Source organism: Mauremys mutica, chromosome 6 (assembly GCF_020497125.1).
Source record: "Mauremys mutica isolate MM-2020 ecotype Southern chromosome 6, ASM2049712v1, whole genome shotgun sequence".
In the NCBI taxonomy this organism is placed as follows: Eukaryota; Metazoa; Chordata; order Testudines; family Geoemydidae; genus Mauremys; species Mauremys mutica.
The window spans coordinates 107,163,371-107,183,906 of record NC_059077.1 but is presented as its reverse complement, the minus strand read 5'-3'; the positions used below and the strand labels follow the sequence as shown (position 1 = coordinate 107,183,906).

General features: G+C 40.5%; 1 protein-coding gene across 2 annotated transcripts in view; it reads right to left on the bottom strand.

Moving 5' to 3' along the window:
* Positions 1 to 20,536, bottom strand: part of GLDC (glycine decarboxylase) — a 58,578-nt gene that overhangs the window by 33,457 nt on the left and 4,585 nt on the right. For both annotated transcript variants that reach the window (XM_045020476.1, XM_045020477.1), the window contains 5 exons: positions 13,434 to 13,569; positions 3,802 to 3,966; positions 3,400 to 3,477; positions 2,233 to 2,380; positions 1,804 to 2,000 (listed from right to left, as the gene is read on the bottom strand). In XM_045020476.1, the coding sequence (XP_044876411.1) occupies positions 1,804 to 2,000; positions 2,233 to 2,380; positions 3,400 to 3,477; positions 3,802 to 3,966; positions 13,434 to 13,569 (724 nt within the window). The remainder of the gene's footprint in view (positions 1 to 1,803; positions 2,001 to 2,232; positions 2,381 to 3,399; positions 3,478 to 3,801; positions 3,967 to 13,433; positions 13,570 to 20,536) is intronic.

Here is a 20,536-nt window from a genome sequence, read left to right as displayed (position 1 = left end):
TATATGGTGTCCAAGATAAAGACAACTGAATCCAGCAGTGTCCTAGGGTTTCCAACTATACAGCTTAGTTCCTTCATCAATTAAAAAGGCCTCCACAAACACAACAAAAAACAATTTGAAGGTCATAGCATAAATTGCCTTTGGGAAATATTGTAGTTCTGACCATAGCTTTACATTTTAACTCTTTTCTCCCAAAATGTTCTGGTGACACTGTGTGAGATGAGAACGCACTTAAAATGTAAGGCATGCCCTAAAGTACTATAATAGCACATAACTTTAGTAAATAAAATGAACAAATAAGCATGCTAGGATATGCCACAAGCTTGATTCCTGATTCTGAAGCCTAATGCCAAATGTGACAGGATGTACTAGGCCCTTTGAGACCCCCTGCTGGAGGCTCTGCAGTCCTACAACCCACCCCAGAAAAGGGAGCAGTAAAGGTCTGTCCTCCTGGCCTGCCTAGAAAGTCTGCAAGGAAGCAGCCAATCAAAGCCCAGCACGCTCAGTTAAAAAGAGCTGCAGGGCCCGAGTAGATCATTGAGTGACAGTGACCAGAGCTGCACGGTATGCTCCTTGATGGAGTTCAAGAGTGAACCAGAAGACGGGTTCTGGTGACACTGCCATTCTGTGAGGAAGAATTTCAGCCCTGAGGTAAGGGTGAAGTGGAAGGGGCTATGCGGAAAGTGGCCTAGGGAATAGCAGCATCAATTATTAAACAAAGCAGCATGTGGCTGCTATTTGTAGGGTCCCTGAGTCAGGATCCAGATTAGTGGGTGGGCCCAGGTTACCCCCTCCCTGGCATTGGCAGAGTGGCCAAATCCCCAAAGGGGGGGACAAGTGTTGTTTAGAAGCCCAAGAAAGGGGCTAGAATTTAAAGGGCTCAAGGATGGGGCTGAAGACGCTAGAAAGGGCCAACCATTTGTTGAACTTTTGTTACTCCCCTGGGAGGGGACTGAATGTGAGAGGTGACCCGGCTGGACAGCTGGGTCAGTGAAAACCTCTGAGAACAAAGTCTCCAGTGATGAAGCTGTGGGGCACTGCTCTATAACAGGGCAGGGATGGACTTAAAGCTAGCCCAGAGACAGGACTGCAGACACCAACATGGGAAGAGCAATAGTCCTTGTTGGACCTTTGTTACCCTGGAAGGAGTTCCTTCATGTGTTTGTGTGAGACTTGGCCAAAGGGCTGAGCCACTGAAGACCTGCCTGATGAGGGTGACGGGATGCAGGAAAAGGAAGGAGTGCAGGATTGCACACGGCCCAATAGGAGGCGCTCACGAGAAGCGAGTGCACAGTCACACCAAGCATATTGTTCTTTGGGATAAATGTGAGAAGCAATGTAAGAAAGAAAAAAAATGTTCATAACATGCTAGTGCTAAGTACAAAACCTATTAATTTCAGAAGTTATATTGTTTCAGAAGCATGTGTAGGGTTTTTGTTCCAATATGTAAAATTTTTAACTGACAGTTATAGTGATGGAATACACTATTTCAACCATGCTTCATTCTCCTAATTTATGAGAAGGATAGTGGAATAGTTAGGACACTGGACTAGGGGACCCAGGTTTAGTTCTGCTATAGAGCTGTGAGACCTATTGGGATCCAGGAAGTGTGACCTTGGACATGTCACTTAGTCTGTGTCACAGCTCACCATATATAAAATGAAGATAATTGTATTTTCTCTACCTGAAAGAGCTGTTGTGAGGATAAGTTTATTAAAGATTACGAGGTGCTTAGATACTATGATTTGGGGGGCCATATCAGACATTTCCAGATGAGAAATTAAAGAAATGTCCCAACTTTACCTTGTAACTCCAACCATTCTCCCAGGCATCATTCTCACCAGGTTTTCTTTGACAGCAAAGAAGGCAGCATGTGGTCCCCCATAACAGAGTGGTACCCCAAACCTCTGGGAGTTACCCAGAGCAACATCCACCCCAAACTCTCCTGGAGGCCTCAAAATACACAGAGCCAAGAGGTCAGTAGCACAGCAGACAAGAGTCTGAAAACGTAAGAGCATAGAGTTGTTAGTATCAATTTGGGGAATCAAGATTCTACTTCAGACAGTTTTATAGCATTCATGTGAAACTGAAGCCTAAAAGTAGTCTTTGCTCTGTACATCATCTATAAAGATAATTACAATGCCTACAGTTATAGCTGAGTTAAACGTCCGATCTAGTCCCGTGTGGTCCCCCCTCCTTCCCCCGGACAACAGTGATAGTACTTAATCTTACCCCATTTTGGTGGGCTCTTTCAACTAGTTCAGTGAAGTCTTCCACCTTCCCCTCGGTATCTGGGTACTGAAATAGCACTCCACTGACATCTTTACCACTGAAATCCATCTCATGGGGCAATTTCAGCTCAATGACAACACAACTGTAACTGCAAAGCAAGAGATGGAACGCAAAAGTTATTGAAGCCATTTCATACTTGGGGATAACATTTAACAGATTTGACTTCTTCACTGATTTAGGGAATATTTTTCTTAAAGTATAGCTGATTGAACATGCTTCCTTCATGAACTGCTATACAGTTAAGGAAGTGTGAGCATCTATGGTGGTGAAAGTTATTGTGCCACAAAAATAGCATGTGATCATGAAAGTAAAGATCATCATATTGCATATGCAGAAGGGAGCAGAATTAACTTATATTTTGCATTTCCTAACTTTGGAAGGCTTGGCTTTGCAACCTCTATTTACATTCTCTTAATATAGGATTTTTGTATGCAACTATGAATTTATTAAGAGTTTGTTTCACTAAACCTTACTGATTTCCTTCAAAGTAATGCATCATTTGCTAGGTAAGAGAATGTTCATATGGAGTTCAATGCTCAGATGCGCACTGAGGTTTGTTAACAATGCAGGTTTGTTAACAATGCAGACAGGAGAAATATGTTCTTGTTTCTATAGGTTTAGTTGCATTTTAAAAATTGTGAATTAGCTCACGTCTGTTTATTTGGAAGATTAGTTACAAACAAGATTGCATGATACAAAATTACTGTATTTGCTTTACATAGACTAATGCAATATTGAAACAGCAAGATGTTTAGCTGTAGCTAAACAAGGTAGAACTTTAGGTACCAGTTATGGGAAATGGATCTAATCAGATCCAGTTCAGTGGCTGAACTGGATATGGATGAAAGATGAGTTACAAGGTTTGCATGAATTATCCTAGGGGAAATCCTCAGTAACATGAAGTACTTGCAGTATAGCCAAAGTCAGTCCCCAAACTAGCTACTGCAGGTTCTCTGACATTTCCCAAAGCACACCTATTTATCAACATAATCAGTGTTGTACTGGTAATATTCAATATTTGGTCAGTATAGAATAAGAGGTGTGATGGTAAAATATTTCATGTGCCTGCTTGTGCTACTTATTAAGCAAGATGGAGATTAGAATTACTTTGCTCTAGTTTGGACTACTGCTATCGTTTGAGGATGGCATCGGACATCAACATAGAACTTTCTCCTCTTGTTGTGCCTGTTTTAAAAGAAGGGAAAAAGGGTTAAGTGGATCAGGGAACAAACAAACTCAAGAACAGAACAGAACAATTGCTTTTTATTATAATACATACTTCACACCGAGAATGTTCTGAGAAATCTAATTCATAAATACAAAGTATTGTATACAGTTAATTTTGTGTTTGTGGAAAATACCAGACTAGCACTGCAGAAGACTGATTCACTGTGAGGTACAGTGTCATTTTTAGTCCACTGAACCATTCAGTCCCACATAAGCAACTAAAGCAAAACACTTCATAATTCTTTCTTGAGTCTAAATTAGCCATCCATTTGCATGTGTTACCTGTGACATAGTTGCATAGCCTCTGCTGCAGCAGTCCCCTCATCCAGTAAAGACGCATTGGCCACATCCATTCCTGTGATGTCACACACCATAGTCTGGTAATTTAACAGGCTCTCCAATCTACCCTGGGAAACCTCAGGTTGGTAAGGGGTATACTGGGTAACCCTGTTAGATAAACACATTTTATATATCAGGTCCCTAGCGCTCCTTTGCAAATGGATTTAAACATAAGTATTTCTCTCCCCTTCCCCCCCGCTCCACTATTTTACATGAATATAAACAGGGAAATCTGTTCAAAAGCACACTGTGTTTTAGTTGTTCTATGCTCTTAATACCCTCCCGGAAGTTGAGAACATTTATCCCGCCAATATAAATTTGGTTCTTTACTTGGAAAATAGTGTTTTTTTTCTCATTTTGAACAGAATTTAAGTTAAAATTTACTATTTTTGAGATCATGAAATTATTAGAATATTTATCTGCAACTACAGAGGCAAAGGAGCTAGCACTTCTGCTTGGGTCAACAGAACTCAATTCTCAGCAACTGACGGGTGGAGAAAGTATCAGGTCATAAAATATTTAGATCTAATACAAGTTCAACGTTTTGGTGTTGTGCTTTTAACAAATCTGTTTTTAGAAATCTGATGTTTGCAGCCAATGCATTATTGAAACTGTCAAGACACTTAAAAATCTAAACCTAAAATACTTTGTCTGACTACATAACTTTGAGTATACAAGTGCACAAACAAACTTTACTATCTCCTTAATGGCTACTCCAAAGCTATAATGGTTCAGAATACTGGGGTGCTATGAAGAAGTTGGCTCTGTAATAAACTGCTCATTGAGGCAGCTGGGATCCAGCTCATTCAGTTTCAGATCAAGGAATTTACCAGTTCACTGGCAATTGTCTAATTTCCTTTTTAATGGGAGAAATCCCACTCAAAAAAACTCTAGTGTTTAATGCAAAATAAGGGCTGAAAAGTCAACTAGAGTTAAGTCTACAAGCTCAGTCTTAATGGTAAACCCTTAAAATATAGTCTCTTGAAAATCAAAATTTGTCAAGTACAATAAATTATGATGGGGGAGAAACACAACTGACTGGAATCTCATATAGCCTTACATAAAGTAAGTTAAATCACAGTATGTAACCTTCAGAATTGGTTTGATCTTGAAGTCTCAATGAGATCTACAAATAAATCAAGTCTGGGTAGGGGGAAATCAATTCAGTAGGTCTAATACTATTTATGTTTGAAGTTGTACAATCCAGGATTTGAGATACTCCAGAGTTCACCCTGCAAAAGGAATATGCACCAAGAGAAAGATTAAAATTCTTCCCTGAACAAAGGTGCAACGCTGCTGAGGACTCTGACCGCAGAGCACCAAATATATACCACACAATGCACCAGAAAAAGATACAGCTTCTCCTTTCTAAATTAGAATTCTGGAAAAAGTCTATATTGCTAAACTAAGTTTCCCTTCTTCAGGAACTCAAAAAGGAGTTAAACAGATTCCCAATTTAAAAACCTTTTCAGAGTATTTATCAAAACTGAATTCTGATGGAAACCTAGTTTAAAGCAACCATGAGGAAAAAACTGGGGTTGGGAAAAGGGGGCAAGGGGATATTAAGCAGTTGTTTGGTTTTCCTAATAGCCTGAATGAGATGGAGGGGCGGGAAAGTTCTAGATACCATTGTTTGCCCCTCACAGTAAGCTAGAGTTTCATGGACAGGAAAAAAAACCACAGTTACAAAAGAAAAGAAACCACGGTTATATTGAAAAATGACCACTCTCATTTCCATAGGATACTTCAATGTATTAAAAATAGAGATAAATGGGAAGAGATCAAAGTTACAATGAAAGTTTCAGAATATGCAGCTCTAAACAGATGTCAAGGAAGCTGAAGGTATTTTTCAGTATCCCAACACACAACAGAAAGCAAATCGTTTCAAGAAAACAGTTAAACATTTTTCCATTTAGAATGATGTCTGGTGTAGTTTTCATATTAGAGACATTTGCTCTGTTGTACATACAACCTGTATTGTTGAGTCTCAGTAAGGATTTTTTTATCTTAGGGCTTCCCAATTCTGCTCCCTGCTGGTATGGCTTACAATAAGGTTTGATGCATGTGACAGACAGTACTGCCGAACTGGACATAATCACTAATACAGCTTAGCGATATCCATGTTATGACTTTGAATTGCAAAAATATTTACAACAAAACATTTTTAATCCGTTCTGTTAAGGAGACAGTTTATACACACCACAAGTCAAGGAAGTGTGGACCTCCATGTTAGTACAGAAGTTCAACAGTTCTCTTGTATGTAGTATAAACACTTATTCTACGCTAAAACACAACAAACTTTGTTAAAACAAGCTTCTTTTTGAAAGCTAGTTCACCCTGGAATATGGCGACAGATACTGCCAAAATCCTGGACTTTAACAACTCTAACTTCAAATCATTAGTTCAAATAAAGTGGCTTTTTTTTTTTTTTAAAGGGAATCAGATTTCTAGGAATTTCTCTGAAATCTGTTTTGTATTAGCAAGGCAAATATTTGAAGTTTTTATACAATCAATTTTGTCATAGCAGATAAAATTGAGTTCCTACTAAAGGAACTTTGCAGATATAGTACTAAGCCATAATAGCAACAATCATAAATCAAATTAAAAGGAATGATTAGCATAATAGCAAGGAACACAAACAGCCTCTTGTGCAAATAAATTGGAGGAAAACATATGGCCATCACTCACTGTCTGTCTTTTCTGATCAAAAGGAGTTTCTAGGAGTTAACATTCCCAAACTAATTTCAGCAGTCTGGCTGTGATTTAAAGGAAGCACTCTGAGTGGCAAGGAGATTTTTTACTTAAACAACCCAGTATGCTCAAGCGCTGTCTGGGGACATGAGCTATGAAAGTTCAGTATTTTCCTCTTAAAGAAAAAAATACAAAGAAGTCTTAAGTTGAAACTAGAAGTAGTATGTGTGAGTATGGATTTTTCTCTGCTTCTCTATGCTTGGTTTTTCTGTCACTGGGCTTAGATATATTCATCTGTATGAATATAAGCTCTAAGATGTTGTTGAAAGTTCTGAAGATGCACTCCAACGATATGTCAACATAGCAAAGAAAAACCCACGGCTGGCCCATGCCAGGCAACTCGAGCTTGTGGGGCTCGGGCCGTGGGTCTGTTTCATTGCTGTAGAGACTTCCAGGCTCTGGGACCCGCCCACTGCACGTTTTTCTTTGCTGTGCAGACATACCCTATGCATGCCTCGCAAGAAACAAGCTTAAAAGAACTGTGAAATAGCAGTAACTATCCCTGAAGCAGGACAGGCAGACACTGGCTGAAAACATGGGTTTCCTAGTCAGAGCTTGGGCTACTGACCAAAAGAACTGGCTTAGAAGGTAGTGGAAATCAGAATGTTTCAAAGACAGGTATTTTATTTGTTAATGAATTAGAGTCCTTATTACAATTCTGAAAATAATTTTTATTTTGGTTCTACTTTGCCTCAAACTAGATCTCTGCTGGGAAGTATTGATGAAATGGCAGACACAGAAAGACACAAACTATAAAGTGTTCAGTACTTTTAGAAAATATAGTATTTCTGAAAGATTTTTAAATAGTTTTATGTATATACTTATGAATGTTGTTTACAAGGTCTAAGAACTTATCTACAGTTTTTATTTAGTGCTACTGTACTTTGTTTCCAAATGGTTAGAGAAACAGCATCTATATGATCTCGAGCAGTGCCATAATGAGGGCAAGCGAGTGAGGCACTTGCCTTGGGTGCGCAAAGTGGAGGGGCGCAGCTCTACCACCCAAGCAGGGTGGAGGAGGGGAAAAAAAACTGCGATTGGGGGCAATTCGGCGGCAGGTCACTCAGTCCCTCTTGAAGGGAAGGACCTGCCGCTGAATTGCCGCCCCCACTTCATTCATTCTTCAGCGGCAATTCGGCGGCGGGTCATTTCCTCCAAGAGGAACTGAGGGACCTGCCACCGAATTGCTGAAGAGCCTGGAGCCAGCCCTTCCCTCGGGCGCAAAAATTCCTTGTTACTACTCTGATCTTGAGGTCCCCTCCAGTCCTATGATTCAAGTAGTCCAGTCCCTGCCCTCACTTGAAAGCTTATGTGAAGTCTGATTCTTGAGAATACAGCAAGCCTTAGGAAGACTGTCCAAGAGTATACTTTCTATAGTCTTGCTTTTTCTAGCCTGTATCGCTGAACATTATGTGTTCAAGAATTCTGATCCATGACTGGAATAGTTGCTAATTGTTTTCTTCCCTGCTGGCTTATATTAACTTTTCAAGGGACTTTGAAATTTGAGAATCCAATCTCGTGCCACCAGGGCTTGAAATATATACTATCTACCGCTACGATGTATGGATTCCCAGGTTTCTAAGGATAGCATTCATTTTGAAATCTTAATAGGTAAAAAGTCACAGCACCTTTAAAAATGAGGATATTAAAAAGTTACCAGAACCCCACTACCCTACCAGGATTTGTGACCAATATTTTCATGAGCCACAAAGTGAGAGAGCTTCTGCTTTATAACAGAAAGCCAAGACTCCCAGTATTTAAATTGTTTTTTTTTAATTATCTGTTTTTTTCATTTTGAGTAACAGGTGTTCACTGTTAAATAAAAATCAAGATTGTGGCAATAAGTGTTATATGTAACAGACAGCAATATTTGTCTATATAAATTAAGGCATAAAGACACAATGAATGTCTGTCTGAAACACACATGCAGAATATTCTAAGTATTACAGATACAATTACGTTGATAACTTTAAGGTTACAGAGTCAAACACTCAAATGCTCAGAAATGCCAGATTTAAGTTTACCTGTGCAACCTTCATTCTTCCCCCTTATGCGTATGCATGATGATACAGTCTTTAATTATATGATTGCATACTATATTTTTCCTTTTAGTGCTTAAAAAAAAATTACACTGGTCCTGAAATATCTTATGGGTCCATCTGAAGCTCTATTAAGGATCCCCACTTGGTTGAACCACATTTTGTCCTCATTAACAGTGCCTTCCCAACCCATGTAAACTAAACCACAGCAATTTTTACTGCACATCCATAAAACACTTAAGTTACTTTAAACAAGTTACTCAAGTATACTTAGCATAGAACCACGTTAATTGTGATAACATACTGTGTTTCAAGAGTACCTAAGTGACTATGGAGCCAAATTTCAGTTGAGTCAATGGGATTAAGGCCCTCTGAAAATTTTACCCTTTTGCTTGTGTGTTTTCCTGAGCATGCACTTTTGCTGCCTTCAACCTCATGTGTGTATATATATTTTTAAATGAGCCTTATTCTTATAAAGTGCAATTTTGTAGCCAAAGTATACAAAAAGTCAAACGACTCAAGTCTCTAATACTGTGATATAGACAATGAATATTACTTTAAATACTAACACGAAAGATGAACAAGATTAAGTCTAGACTTGTTGTAATCTTATTTATGAAACCAAATATTCTTTGTAGTCTTTGGTGATTAGTTTACATTCATGTCACGTCACAGGAATTAATTAGCTCTGTTTCTAGGGAAACAGCTCAATGCAATGATAATGTGAAGACTGTCAGGAATCATGTGCACATAAATGTGCAGTGTTTAAACAGTCCTGCTCTGCTGTGCAGTTTACACCATAAAGGGTTTTGAGGCAGGTAACTCTGAATACCCAGAGAACAAAAATGGGGGGGAAGGGAGGTGAAGTAAATACTGATTAGCCAGTGCTCTATAAAAACAGCCAATATTTTGCAGTGAACCACTAGGAAAAGTCTTGTCTGGATTTCAGAGAGCTGAGCTACTATAAATCCATTATTGTACATGAAGACTAAATGGGTTTTCAAAAATAGCAGGCCACTTGGTTCTGTCTCCAAACCTCAAGCGCTTGCCATGTTAATACCACAAAACAGAATGTCCTCGAGATAAAATTAAACCTAAAACGCCCCTGCTTTCCTATGAAATGTGTTAAGAGTGAAAGTGTCATTAGAGCTTGCAAGCAGCCTGAAACTATATACAATTCCTATGTAACTGGAGAAAAAGGAAATCGAGTAATTGATATAGTGCATATCCTGAAAAAAATTGAACAAGTTGTTCCCTAATGGAGTTGCCTGGTAGAAAATTCATCATTTAGATTGAATTGGCGCTTACAACCTTAAGACTCTCATTGCTTACTAAACTTTGACTGCCCTCTCCCCGCCCCAAAAAAGCCTCTTTTTGGACTGAAAATTCTCATCTTGTCTCAGAAAATTTGTTTGTTTTTTGAAGCAGATTGATCAAGGTGATATTTAGAGTACAGAAAACATAACATTTCAGACTTTAAAAACAAGCACTTTTCTGGAAACTAACTCAAACAGCTGCTATTTGTGTTCAAACTTCAGGCATCTATAAGAACTAGTGCTTAGCCTTGTTCTGACAATTTTCCTTTAAAAATATTCAAGCTGTTTAGTCTTTCTTTGTGAAACAAAGTTGTTGTTCATCATTGTCTGGATAAGTCAGCTTGTTCCGAGACTCCTACAGAGATGCTTATTTTCCTAGATCCAACTTCCCTGGAAGACTGTTTTCTAGCAAATCTTCTAAAAAACACACAATATTCTCATCTGAAAAACACTCTCTGCTAAACGAAAACCCCTAATCCCTTCCCCCTCACTTCCTCACAGTGCCATACCCAATTCTTTTAACAGAAGACTATGCATGGCCATATGTCTCAAACTGAGATGTACGCACATCAAGTGAACAATTCCTTTCTACCCTAACCCACTTTCCAAGGCCATGCTACATTTCAGTATGAAAAAATCATCCTGAAGTGTGCATATCTTCTGTATTAGGATACTGAGAAGTTGGGAAGGGAAGAGCTACTATTGTCGCGGTGCATAACTGAGCAGAAAAGATAAGCACAGCTTCATGGGAAATACTAGGCTATAAAACATGGGGCTGCAATATTTCAATACCTAGCATTTAAAATTTAAGACTTGCTAGGGAAGTTTGATTTCTTAAAACCATAAATTTTGCAGAGATTTATAATGGCTTTTTGCACTCTCCAGCATAAATCATCATCCTAGGACTCAAAAGCTTAGGCTTGTGTGTGCTAAGACGTGCTTTTTAAAAAAAGGGCACTCCAAAAATGTTTTCCTTAACTGTTTTACCAACGCTACATTACTAAAATATATTTAAAAAAAGTTTACTTTTCTGCAACCATGACTTGATTACAGTTTTAAGTATCTACATGGGGAAACAAATATTTAATAATGGGCTCTTCAGTCTAGCTGGGAAAGGTATAACACAATCCAATGACTGGAAGGTGAAGACTGACAAATTCAGACTGTAAAAAGAAATAAATTTTTGACAGTGCGGGTAATTAACCGCTGGAAATTTTAGCAAGGGTCATGGTGGATTCTCCATCACGGATTACGTTCTAAAATAAAAATTGAATGTTTTGCTAAGAGAGATGATGTACAAATTATCCTGGCAAACTTCTATGGCCTGAGTTTATACAAGCAGTCAGACTAGATCACAATGGTCCCTTCTGGACTCAGAATCTAATCTATGAATCCACTTGCTGTCTGACTTTTTTTTGCATTTCATTGGAGAGTTTCTATCCACTTTTAATATTTGCACACCAGCCTAGTGCTGAAATATTTAGGTTGCAAATGCTGCAGGATGATGACTGGGACAAGACAACTCTAGCCTTATGTTAGATGTAGTATATAACAATACAAAAAGGTGCAATTTTGGGGAGGGCAGAGATACTTGATGTTTAAGTAAAGCAAAGAGACCCCACCCTGAAGTTGTGTGGAACAGTGATTAAGCAGGGTTAAAACCTTAAGTTTATTCTCAGCCAGCCAGTTTTTCAGCATCCCAGAAAGGGATCTCAGCTGGCTGAGAATGAACATAATGTTTTCAGTCCTTAACGAACACTCCACAAATCAAGCTTAGAACTTAGTTACCAATGCTTTTTACTGTAATTAGTTTAGCTGTGCTTATAGTCTACTAAATTTTTTTTAATCACAAGCACTTCTCTACCTTTTAAAAAACTTTTATGTAAGACAAAGTTGATTTGGCGGTGAAGATTTAAGTTGAGGTCTTCACTTCTGCACAGAAAGGAGGAGAGAATATTTATGAGAGAGGTCCCCAAACTCTGTGTGTGGCATGCCCCCCCCACCCTGGGGGATGCAGAGGAAAATCCAGCGGGCATAATGGGGCCCAGGCCAGCCCTCACAGGGGGGTGGAGAAGGAGTGCCAGCCAGTGCCACTCCAGTCCTAGCACCCTGCCCCCACAGCTCCACACCCAGACCTTCAGCTCCACTCCCAGCCCCAGTTTCTGCCATCTTACCCCATGCCACATCCCCCACCCCCAAGGCACGACCCTGCTCCCACCCCAGGGGCAGGGGTCGCAGACAGGGATAAGGAGGGGGTGCGATCCTGAAAAGTTTGGGGACCATTGATCTAGGAATAAGGGATTTCAGATGTACATATGGACAGAGTCAGAATACTGGATGGTCTTCAGTCTTTGTGCAGAGAGGGTGGAGATATGGAGGCAACAATTACAGTTGGCATTGGCACATTAATGCTCTTTTTCCATATTTTAATTTTGAATGTTAAATATTCTGTCCAAATTTGTGGTTGGAATATTTTGACCATGCTGTCTTCATCAGGAAATGCCTTTAAAGAGGTAAAGGGCCATGACTGTCTTAGTAAAGCACATGGTATAAAGATAATTCAAGTAGTAACTAAAGGAAACTTATCCTCTTCAGATTCTTGAAAAATAAGTCAAGTTCTAGTTTGACTGACAATACTCTAAAGCCTTCCAGACAGGAGCATTGCTGTTGCATGAGCTCTGAGAGACACTGTGTCTCTTATTCAGTGCATCTAAAAATTCTTAACAGTGGGTAAACTTAATTTATTCATCTACTTCAGTACCGGGTAAACAAAGAGAAGCACCCAAATTCTGACTGTATTCAAGACATCTAAGCTTCTTGGTTTGAAAAACTGAGTTAGAGAAATCTCATCGGGGGAGGGGAGGGCTAAAGATTTCTACAGCTTTTTACTTCCTTCCAGTCAGTACAAAACCACCATTGTTTCTCATGAGTCAGATATATCCACCAGGAACTACAGATGCCAGTGAGAATAAGTATTTTGAACCTCAAAGCTTAAATTTTGGGCAGAACATAAAGTTATTTTAATCTGAAGTCTTGCTTTAGATTTTTCCCAAAGTAATTGAAGTTATGAATGTTTCCATTCATGTCAAAGTATGGGTTAAGTGAATAATAAGTGTGAACTTTCCACTCAAAATTCATCTTGAGTAACTATATTTCTTTAATACCACCTGTTTAGCTAATACTCTGCATTAGGCACCAGATCTTTCAAACTAAAGAGATGCTCTATTCGTGAAAGTATAAGTTACAATACCTTTCTATTGCCACATTATGTATTAAACTCCTGCTAAAGTCAGGATGAACATTTTTATGATTCCCTTAATCAAGTTTCAATCTGACCAGTACATCACCTGTATCAAGAATGGGAATGTCTTGGCAAACAGCACTGTTGTATATCTTTGTCTATGCATCACACTTATATATTTTTTCTGAAATGTTTCTATGCTTGTAATGAGGAAGTCATGTACATTACCATCCTGCATTCTCCAACAAGTTCCGCACGATGGCCTGAGGTACTGAGCAGTTGTAATAACCCATGCCAATGTAGGACCTCCAGATTTTGTTCTTGTTTGCAATATTGTGTAGAGTTTCAAGGATTTCATTTTCACCTGATTGAAAAGAAAATGTTATAGCATAAAATGTTATACAGGAACAAATGTTAATTGTTTTGACTCAACTGCCTTGTTTGAGTTGGTGTAGAAATGAGCAGTTGTCAACAGTTTTAGAACAAACTAAGGGAAGAGACAGTAGTAAATGAGGTATTAATCTAGTAAAATATTTAGGGAGAATTTAAGTCTACCAGATCAAAATATTTCCCAACAAGCAACAGATTTGAGTAATGTTGATATTATACATTAACTTCCATTTCTCCTCCTCCCTTATAGGTTGCCTTTGTGAATAGTTACATCCCACTAATCTCTTAACATGAAAGAATTAGTTTTAGGAAACTATTCCTTTCTTGCTTTAGTCCTACAATACTAATACAATGTAAGTTAATTAAACAAAGTAAATGCCACTACCAAAGGATAAACCATTGCCTAAATCTTCATAAGATTCCAAACATTTTCCATACTACAGAGGGAGAAGGTTGGGGATTTTCAAACCCCACATGCTTTCTGGGGCAGTAGTGTATGCATGAATACAGGCACTCTAGGAAGGGACCTTTACTAGCTGGAACTGGCAGAATCAACAGCTAGATGAAGCTATACATCATTCATAATTAAGGTTTAGTGAACAGATCATAAATAGATGTCAAACTTTCCCAGCTTCCTACCCAGAAAGGTGCCTAAACATCAGAGGCTAGAATATTAAGGAACTTTATATTTTACCTTATTCTCAGTAATATGCCATGTGCAGTGGTGATAAAAAAGATTTCTCCCTTCAATTCTGATGCAGTTTATTCCCAAAGGAATTATAGAACATAGAACTAGGCAAATCAGGTCAGTTTCATAGAGTAGGCTTTGGAATAGACCTCTCCACCTACATGAAAGCTTACAGGGCCATTGGCAGAAGACACATCGCAACTCTCACTAATCGCAAACATGATAACAAATGTTAAAGTTCTGGTACAGATGAGTAATTGGTTCCCACCACCACCATTGTATTCGTAAAGTCACATTCACTGCAACTGGTTCCCATAGGTTAATGGCTTGAGGGATGCCTCTGCTTGGGAAATTGTTTCCCCCAACTACTTCAGACAAGATTGATCAGATCTGAATGGGATGGACCACTGCCGTGGTGCCATGTCTGACGAAATTTCACACGTGGTGACATGTCAGTGTCTTCTGCTTTGTGTGGCTATGGCCAAGGGGCAATTTATGTGCAGGAAGTGGAGCATTTGTTTAATGCAGTCAGAATGTAGTGGCCTGATATTGTCCTGTGACAGTATTTGTCGTGTGTAGAGGCTGGCCTCAAAACATCAACTCTTTTCACAGACCAAGCTGTATCATACCTGATGACCATACTCACTGCCCTGCATTGTATCTGAACTGGTGATCTAAGTGTGTGCATTTTTCTCCCGTGTCCCCTCCCCTGTATCACTACCAATACCTTGAGCAATCCCTTCCTTGCAAATGCCCTCTTCAAGTGCATGGGTTTATCCAGCCCTGAGTAACATTTCCTTTCTGATAAGAAGAGAGCAACTTAAACTTTAAAGCCAGAAGAAATCATTGTGATCACCTAGTCTGACTTCCTGCACATTGCAAGCCACTGAACTTCATGCACTCACTCCTACACTAGGCCCATAATCTCTGGCTGAGTTACTGAAGTCCTCAAATCAGGATTTAAAGACTTCAAGTTACAGAAAATTCACCTTTTGCTCTAGTTCAAACTAACAAGTGACCTATGCTCCATGCTGGAGAGAGGCAAAAAAACCCAGGGCCTCTCCCAATCTGACTTGGGGGCAGGGGGTTCCTTCTTGACCCCAAATATGGTTATCAATTAGACAGAGCATGTAGACAAGATCACTCCCCCCGCCCCCAGCCAGACACCCTGGAAAGAATTCTCTAACTCAGAACCCTCCCCATCTAGCATCCCATCACTGACCATTGGAGGTATTTGCTACTAGCAGTCACAGATGAGCTGTGTGCCATTACAGGCAACCTCATCACAACACATCTTCCATAATCTTAGCAAGCTCAGTCTTGAAATGAGTTAGGTTTTTTGCCCCCACTGCTCCCCTTGGGAGGTTGTTCCAGAATTTCACTCCTTTAACGGTTAGAAATCTTCATCTAATTTCAAGCCTAAACTTGTTGATGGCCAGTTTAAATCCATTTGTTCTTGTGCCATCATTGACCCTTAATGTAAATAACTTCTCTGCCTCTCCAGTGTTCATCCCTCTGGTGTATTTCAAGAGCAGCCATATCTCCTGTCACCCGTTGTTTGGCTAGGCTAAACAAGACAAGCTCCTTAAGTCTTCTCTCATAAGATAAGTTCTCTATTCCTGTGATCATCCTAGTAGCTCTTCTCTGCACTTGGTCCAATTTGAATTAATCTTCCTTAAACATGGAGACCAGAATTGCATACACTATTCCAGATGAGGTCTTACCAGTGCCTCGTATAATGGTATTAACCTTTCCCTTTCTCTCCTGGAAATACCTCACCTGCTGCATCCTAGTACTGCATTAGGTTTTTTCATGGCTGCACCACATTGGTGGCTCAATCATCCTGCGATCAACCAGTACATCCAGATCTTTCTCCTCCTCTGTCACTTCTGATATGTCCCCAGCTTATAGCAAAAATTCTTGTTAGTCTCTAAGTGCACTCTGCACTACTAAATTTCTATTATTACAGTTTTCAAGGTTCTCCAGATCTTCTTGGGCCTCCTCCATATTGGCAATACCTCCCAACTTTGTGTCATCTGCAAACTATTAATATTCCCCCATTTCATGCCAATGTCATAATGAAAATGTTAAATAAGATGGGTCCCAAGACTGATCCCTGAGGAACTCCTCCTTTGGTAACCTTCCTCCAGCCTGATAGTATGACCCATTGTAGTCTCCCCTTTAATAAGGTTACCAGATAGCAGCCGTGGAAAAAATGGGAGGGGTGTGTGTGTATAATAGGCATCTATATAAGAGAGTCCCAAAAAACAGGACTGTCCCTTTAAAAATGGGACATCTGGTCACCCTACCCTTTAACCAGTTCCTTGCCCACCTTTCAATTCTCATATTAATCCTCATCTTCAATTTAATAATTTCCCATGTGGAACTGTATCAAATACCTTACTGAAATCCAGGTAGATTGGATATACTGCATTTCCTTTTCTAAAAATTGATTCTCTTCACAAAGAAAGATCAAGTTGGTCTGGCACAATTGACTATGTTGTGATTTATCCTAATTTTTCTATGTTCTGAACTACTTTCTCTTTCAAAATTTGTTCCAAGACCTTGCATACAACTGTCAAGCTAAGGGGCCTGGAGTTTCCTGGATCATTGCCCCCCCAGCCCTTCTTAAAAATAGGTACTATATTAGCAATTTGCCAGTCAGAGGTAACAGCCCCCAAGTTGACAAATTAATTAAAAATCCTTGCTATTGGTCTTGCAATTTCATGTGCCGTTCATTTAATATTCTTGGATGGAGATTATCTGGGCTCCCTGACTTGGTTCCATTAAGCTGTTTGAGTTTGACTTCTACCTCAGATATAGTAATTCCTACTTCCATATTTTCATTCCTATTAGCCACCCTGAAGCTACCCTTAAGTTCCTTATTACCTTTATTAAAAACAGAAGCAAAGTATTCATTTAGGTGTTGGGCCATGTCTAGATTATCTTTAATCACCACTCCATGCTCAGCGCTTAACAGTCCCACTTCTTTAGTTGTTTTCTCTTTATTTATATGGCAGAGGTGGCCAAACCACAGCTCTTTTACAGTTAGGGGGCTGAGGGAGGGGAAGGAATATGGGTGGCTCTGAGCCACACCAAGTCTCCACCTACAAGACTGGGGGGTGGAAGCAGCAGGATGGTGGGGCTAGGGACTTCTCAGAGCTTCAGTCCTGCAGGGTGTGCCTGCTGGGGCTTCAACAAGAGCAAGGCTGAAGCCCTGAGCCCCAGCAGGTGCCTTCCAGGGGGCTGAAGCCTTGAGCCCCAGCTCAAACTTCTGACAATTGTCATATTCAGCTCCCAGGGTAAGTAAACTTGGCCACCCCTGTTACAGGACTAAACCAGCTTTACTATTGCAAGGTCCAGTTCTGCTTGGCTTTTGGCAGTTCTCCTCACTTTCTCTATACTTTCTGATCGCCAAGAGGTAACTTTCCTTGCAGATCCATCCCATCTTCCATTCCTTGTAGGCTTGCTCTTAACCTATTTGAGATGTTTGCTCATCTAGCTTGTTCTGCAACTTTTCCCTATGAATTTTTTCCCCTTTGCTTAGGGTGCAGGCTTCAGATAGTTTCTGCAACTTTGACTTGAAGTAATTCCAAGCCTCTTCCACATTCAGATCCTTCAGTCCAGTCCACTTCCCTTAATTCTTCCAGGTCTGCCCTTTTGACATGGACCCTATTTGCAGACATTTTTATTTATCCTTCTATTTAGTTTAAATCAAATTAGATCATGATCCCTCAAACCAAGGTTGTCCTCTACAACCATTTCTTCTATGTGGCCCTAGTTATTGGCCAATACTAGATCTAAAATGGCATCACCTTTTGTTGGTTCAGTGACTATTTGATGAAGAAATCTGCCAGCTATGACATCCAGGAATATCTGGGGCCTACCATTATTAATAGTATTTGTCCTCCAATCTACATTTGGTTAAATTGAAGTCTGCTGGGAATTGTGATTATGGGATTTTTTTCATTTAAAAAAATACTGACGAGGTTTCTATTCACATCAAAATCTGATTCTGGCAGACTCCATTTTGTTATCCGACTCCTTATGTTGGTGTACGGACATCTTAGTAGTTTCTGCGTGGCATCCCCCGATTCCTTGCTCGATTTAGGTACAGTCATTCTGCTGCCAATATCACCTACCTGACCCTTACTGTCAGTGGTCTTTTCTCTTGGATGTCCATTCTTCTAGTCTCTGTTCCTTTCTCCATTGCTGTATCCTCTCACTTGATTTTCCTCCTGCAAGTATTTAGAAGCAGGAATGATGATTACATGAGCATCTCTCTGTGTTCCCAGAATTCCTAGTTTTAAAGCTCTTTTAATCAGTTGTGCCAATCTCCATCCAAGAAGTCTATTTCCCTTCCTAATCAGGTGGAGTCCATCCCATAAGAACGGTCCTCTGTCCATGAATGCCTCTCAATGGTCAAACATCCCAAATCTCTCCTTCACAGACCATTGCCTAAGCCATCTGTTGATCATCATTTTGTCTTCCCTTCACTCCCCTCTTCTAGGGAGAGGTTGAATCCCAGTGAAGATCACCCGAGCTTCCATTTCTTTACGCATCTTCCCCAGCCTGGCATAGTCTCCCTTGATGCATTCCAGCCAGAATCGATCAGTATTTGTTCCAACGTGAAGAACAAATCAGTGGATTCTTTCCTGCTCCCATAGGATGCTCTTCAGACTCAGGTCTACATCCTGTATCTTAGCTCCTGGCAACAAGCAAATGCTCCTGTTCTCCAACTCCAAGGCCACTTATCCCTGCTAAGAAGGGCAGAGTCCCCAGTTACAGACCTTACTCTTCCTGGTGTTTGGAGCAAGTCTCCAGCTGTCAGTCTTCTGTTTTCACTTGCAGTCTTCTGTGAGTCATCCTCTATTGTTCTGGGACTCCAAATCTCAAGGAATATAAACGTGTACTGAGGCCATGTACTCCTTGATGGAAGACTTGTGCTCCAGAATACAGACTCATTTAAAAATAATATGGTTTCTAGTCCTCTGGATGGTCAAGAAAACGTTGAAAATATGAACCCTCTGTAACAGTAGTCGTCGTCTTAATTAGGTCTAAATCAGTCTACAGCAGTGGATCTGGGTGCTAATTTTTGAAACCCACTAACAATTTAAGAGTCAATATTGCTAACTCTTACAATGCAGACTTTTTAGGAGAAGCCACCCACTAATATGCTAGCTTTACAATCCCAAATTGTCTAAAATTGCCAAAATCCGTAAAGGTTTCCTTCCCAACTATCAATCTTCAGTTTCTCCACTCCGCCACTCAATTTCTCATGCCATTATGTCTTGTCAATTTTTTTTATGGCATATCAAGAACTATCTGGCTTCAGATGCTGCTACTGCCTTAGTATCCCTTCTCCAGTTAATCAGACTTCATAATGTGGGTGTTTACATACTAGTTCTCCCCCTTCTAGAAGTCTGGTTTATTAACATTCAAAACACCACAATTCTTCCACTCAGCCTCTAGTCGCAGAGTTCTTATGCCTGTTCCTGCTGAACCTTCACTCCAAGCAAACTGCTCCCCCTAGCCTTCTGCTTCAGAATTAAGGAGAGCTTCAGCATAAAGCAGTGGTTTTCAATTTTTTTTTCTGGCAACCTAGTTGAAGAAAACTGATACCCGCTACGCAATGGAGCTAGGGATAAGGGGTTCGGAGTGTGGGAGGGGCTCAGGGTTGGGGCAAAGGGTTGGGGTGAAGGCTGGGAATGACGGGTTCATGGTGTGGGAGGGGGCTCTGGGCTGAGGATGAGGGATTTGGGGTGCAGGAAGGGGCTCCAATAGGGGGGTGCTCAGGGCTGGGGTAGGGAATTGGGGCACAGGCTTACCTCAGGCAGCTCCTGGTCAGCGGTGCAGTGGGGGTGCTAAAGCAGGCTTCCTGCCTGTCCTGGCACCGCAGACCATGCTGCACCCTGGATGCAGCTAGCAGCAGGTCCACCTCCTCGGTGAAGGCATGCAAGCAGCTCCATGCACCTCCTGCCTACAGGCACCACCACCCTGCTCCCGTTAGCAGACTCCCAGCTAATGGGAGTGCAGAGTCAGTGCTTGGGGAAGGGGCAAAACACAGAGCCCCATGGCCTCCTTGCCTAGGAGCCAGACCTGCTGCTGGCCGCTTCCGGGGCGCAGCACAGTGTCCGAACAGGTAGGCACTAGCCTGCCTTAGCTGGGCAGCACCACCGCTGGGACTTTTAACCAGAGCTCTAGATCTTTTATATCCTGCAGCAAGCCTGATTCCTAGTCATATGTTCCCATT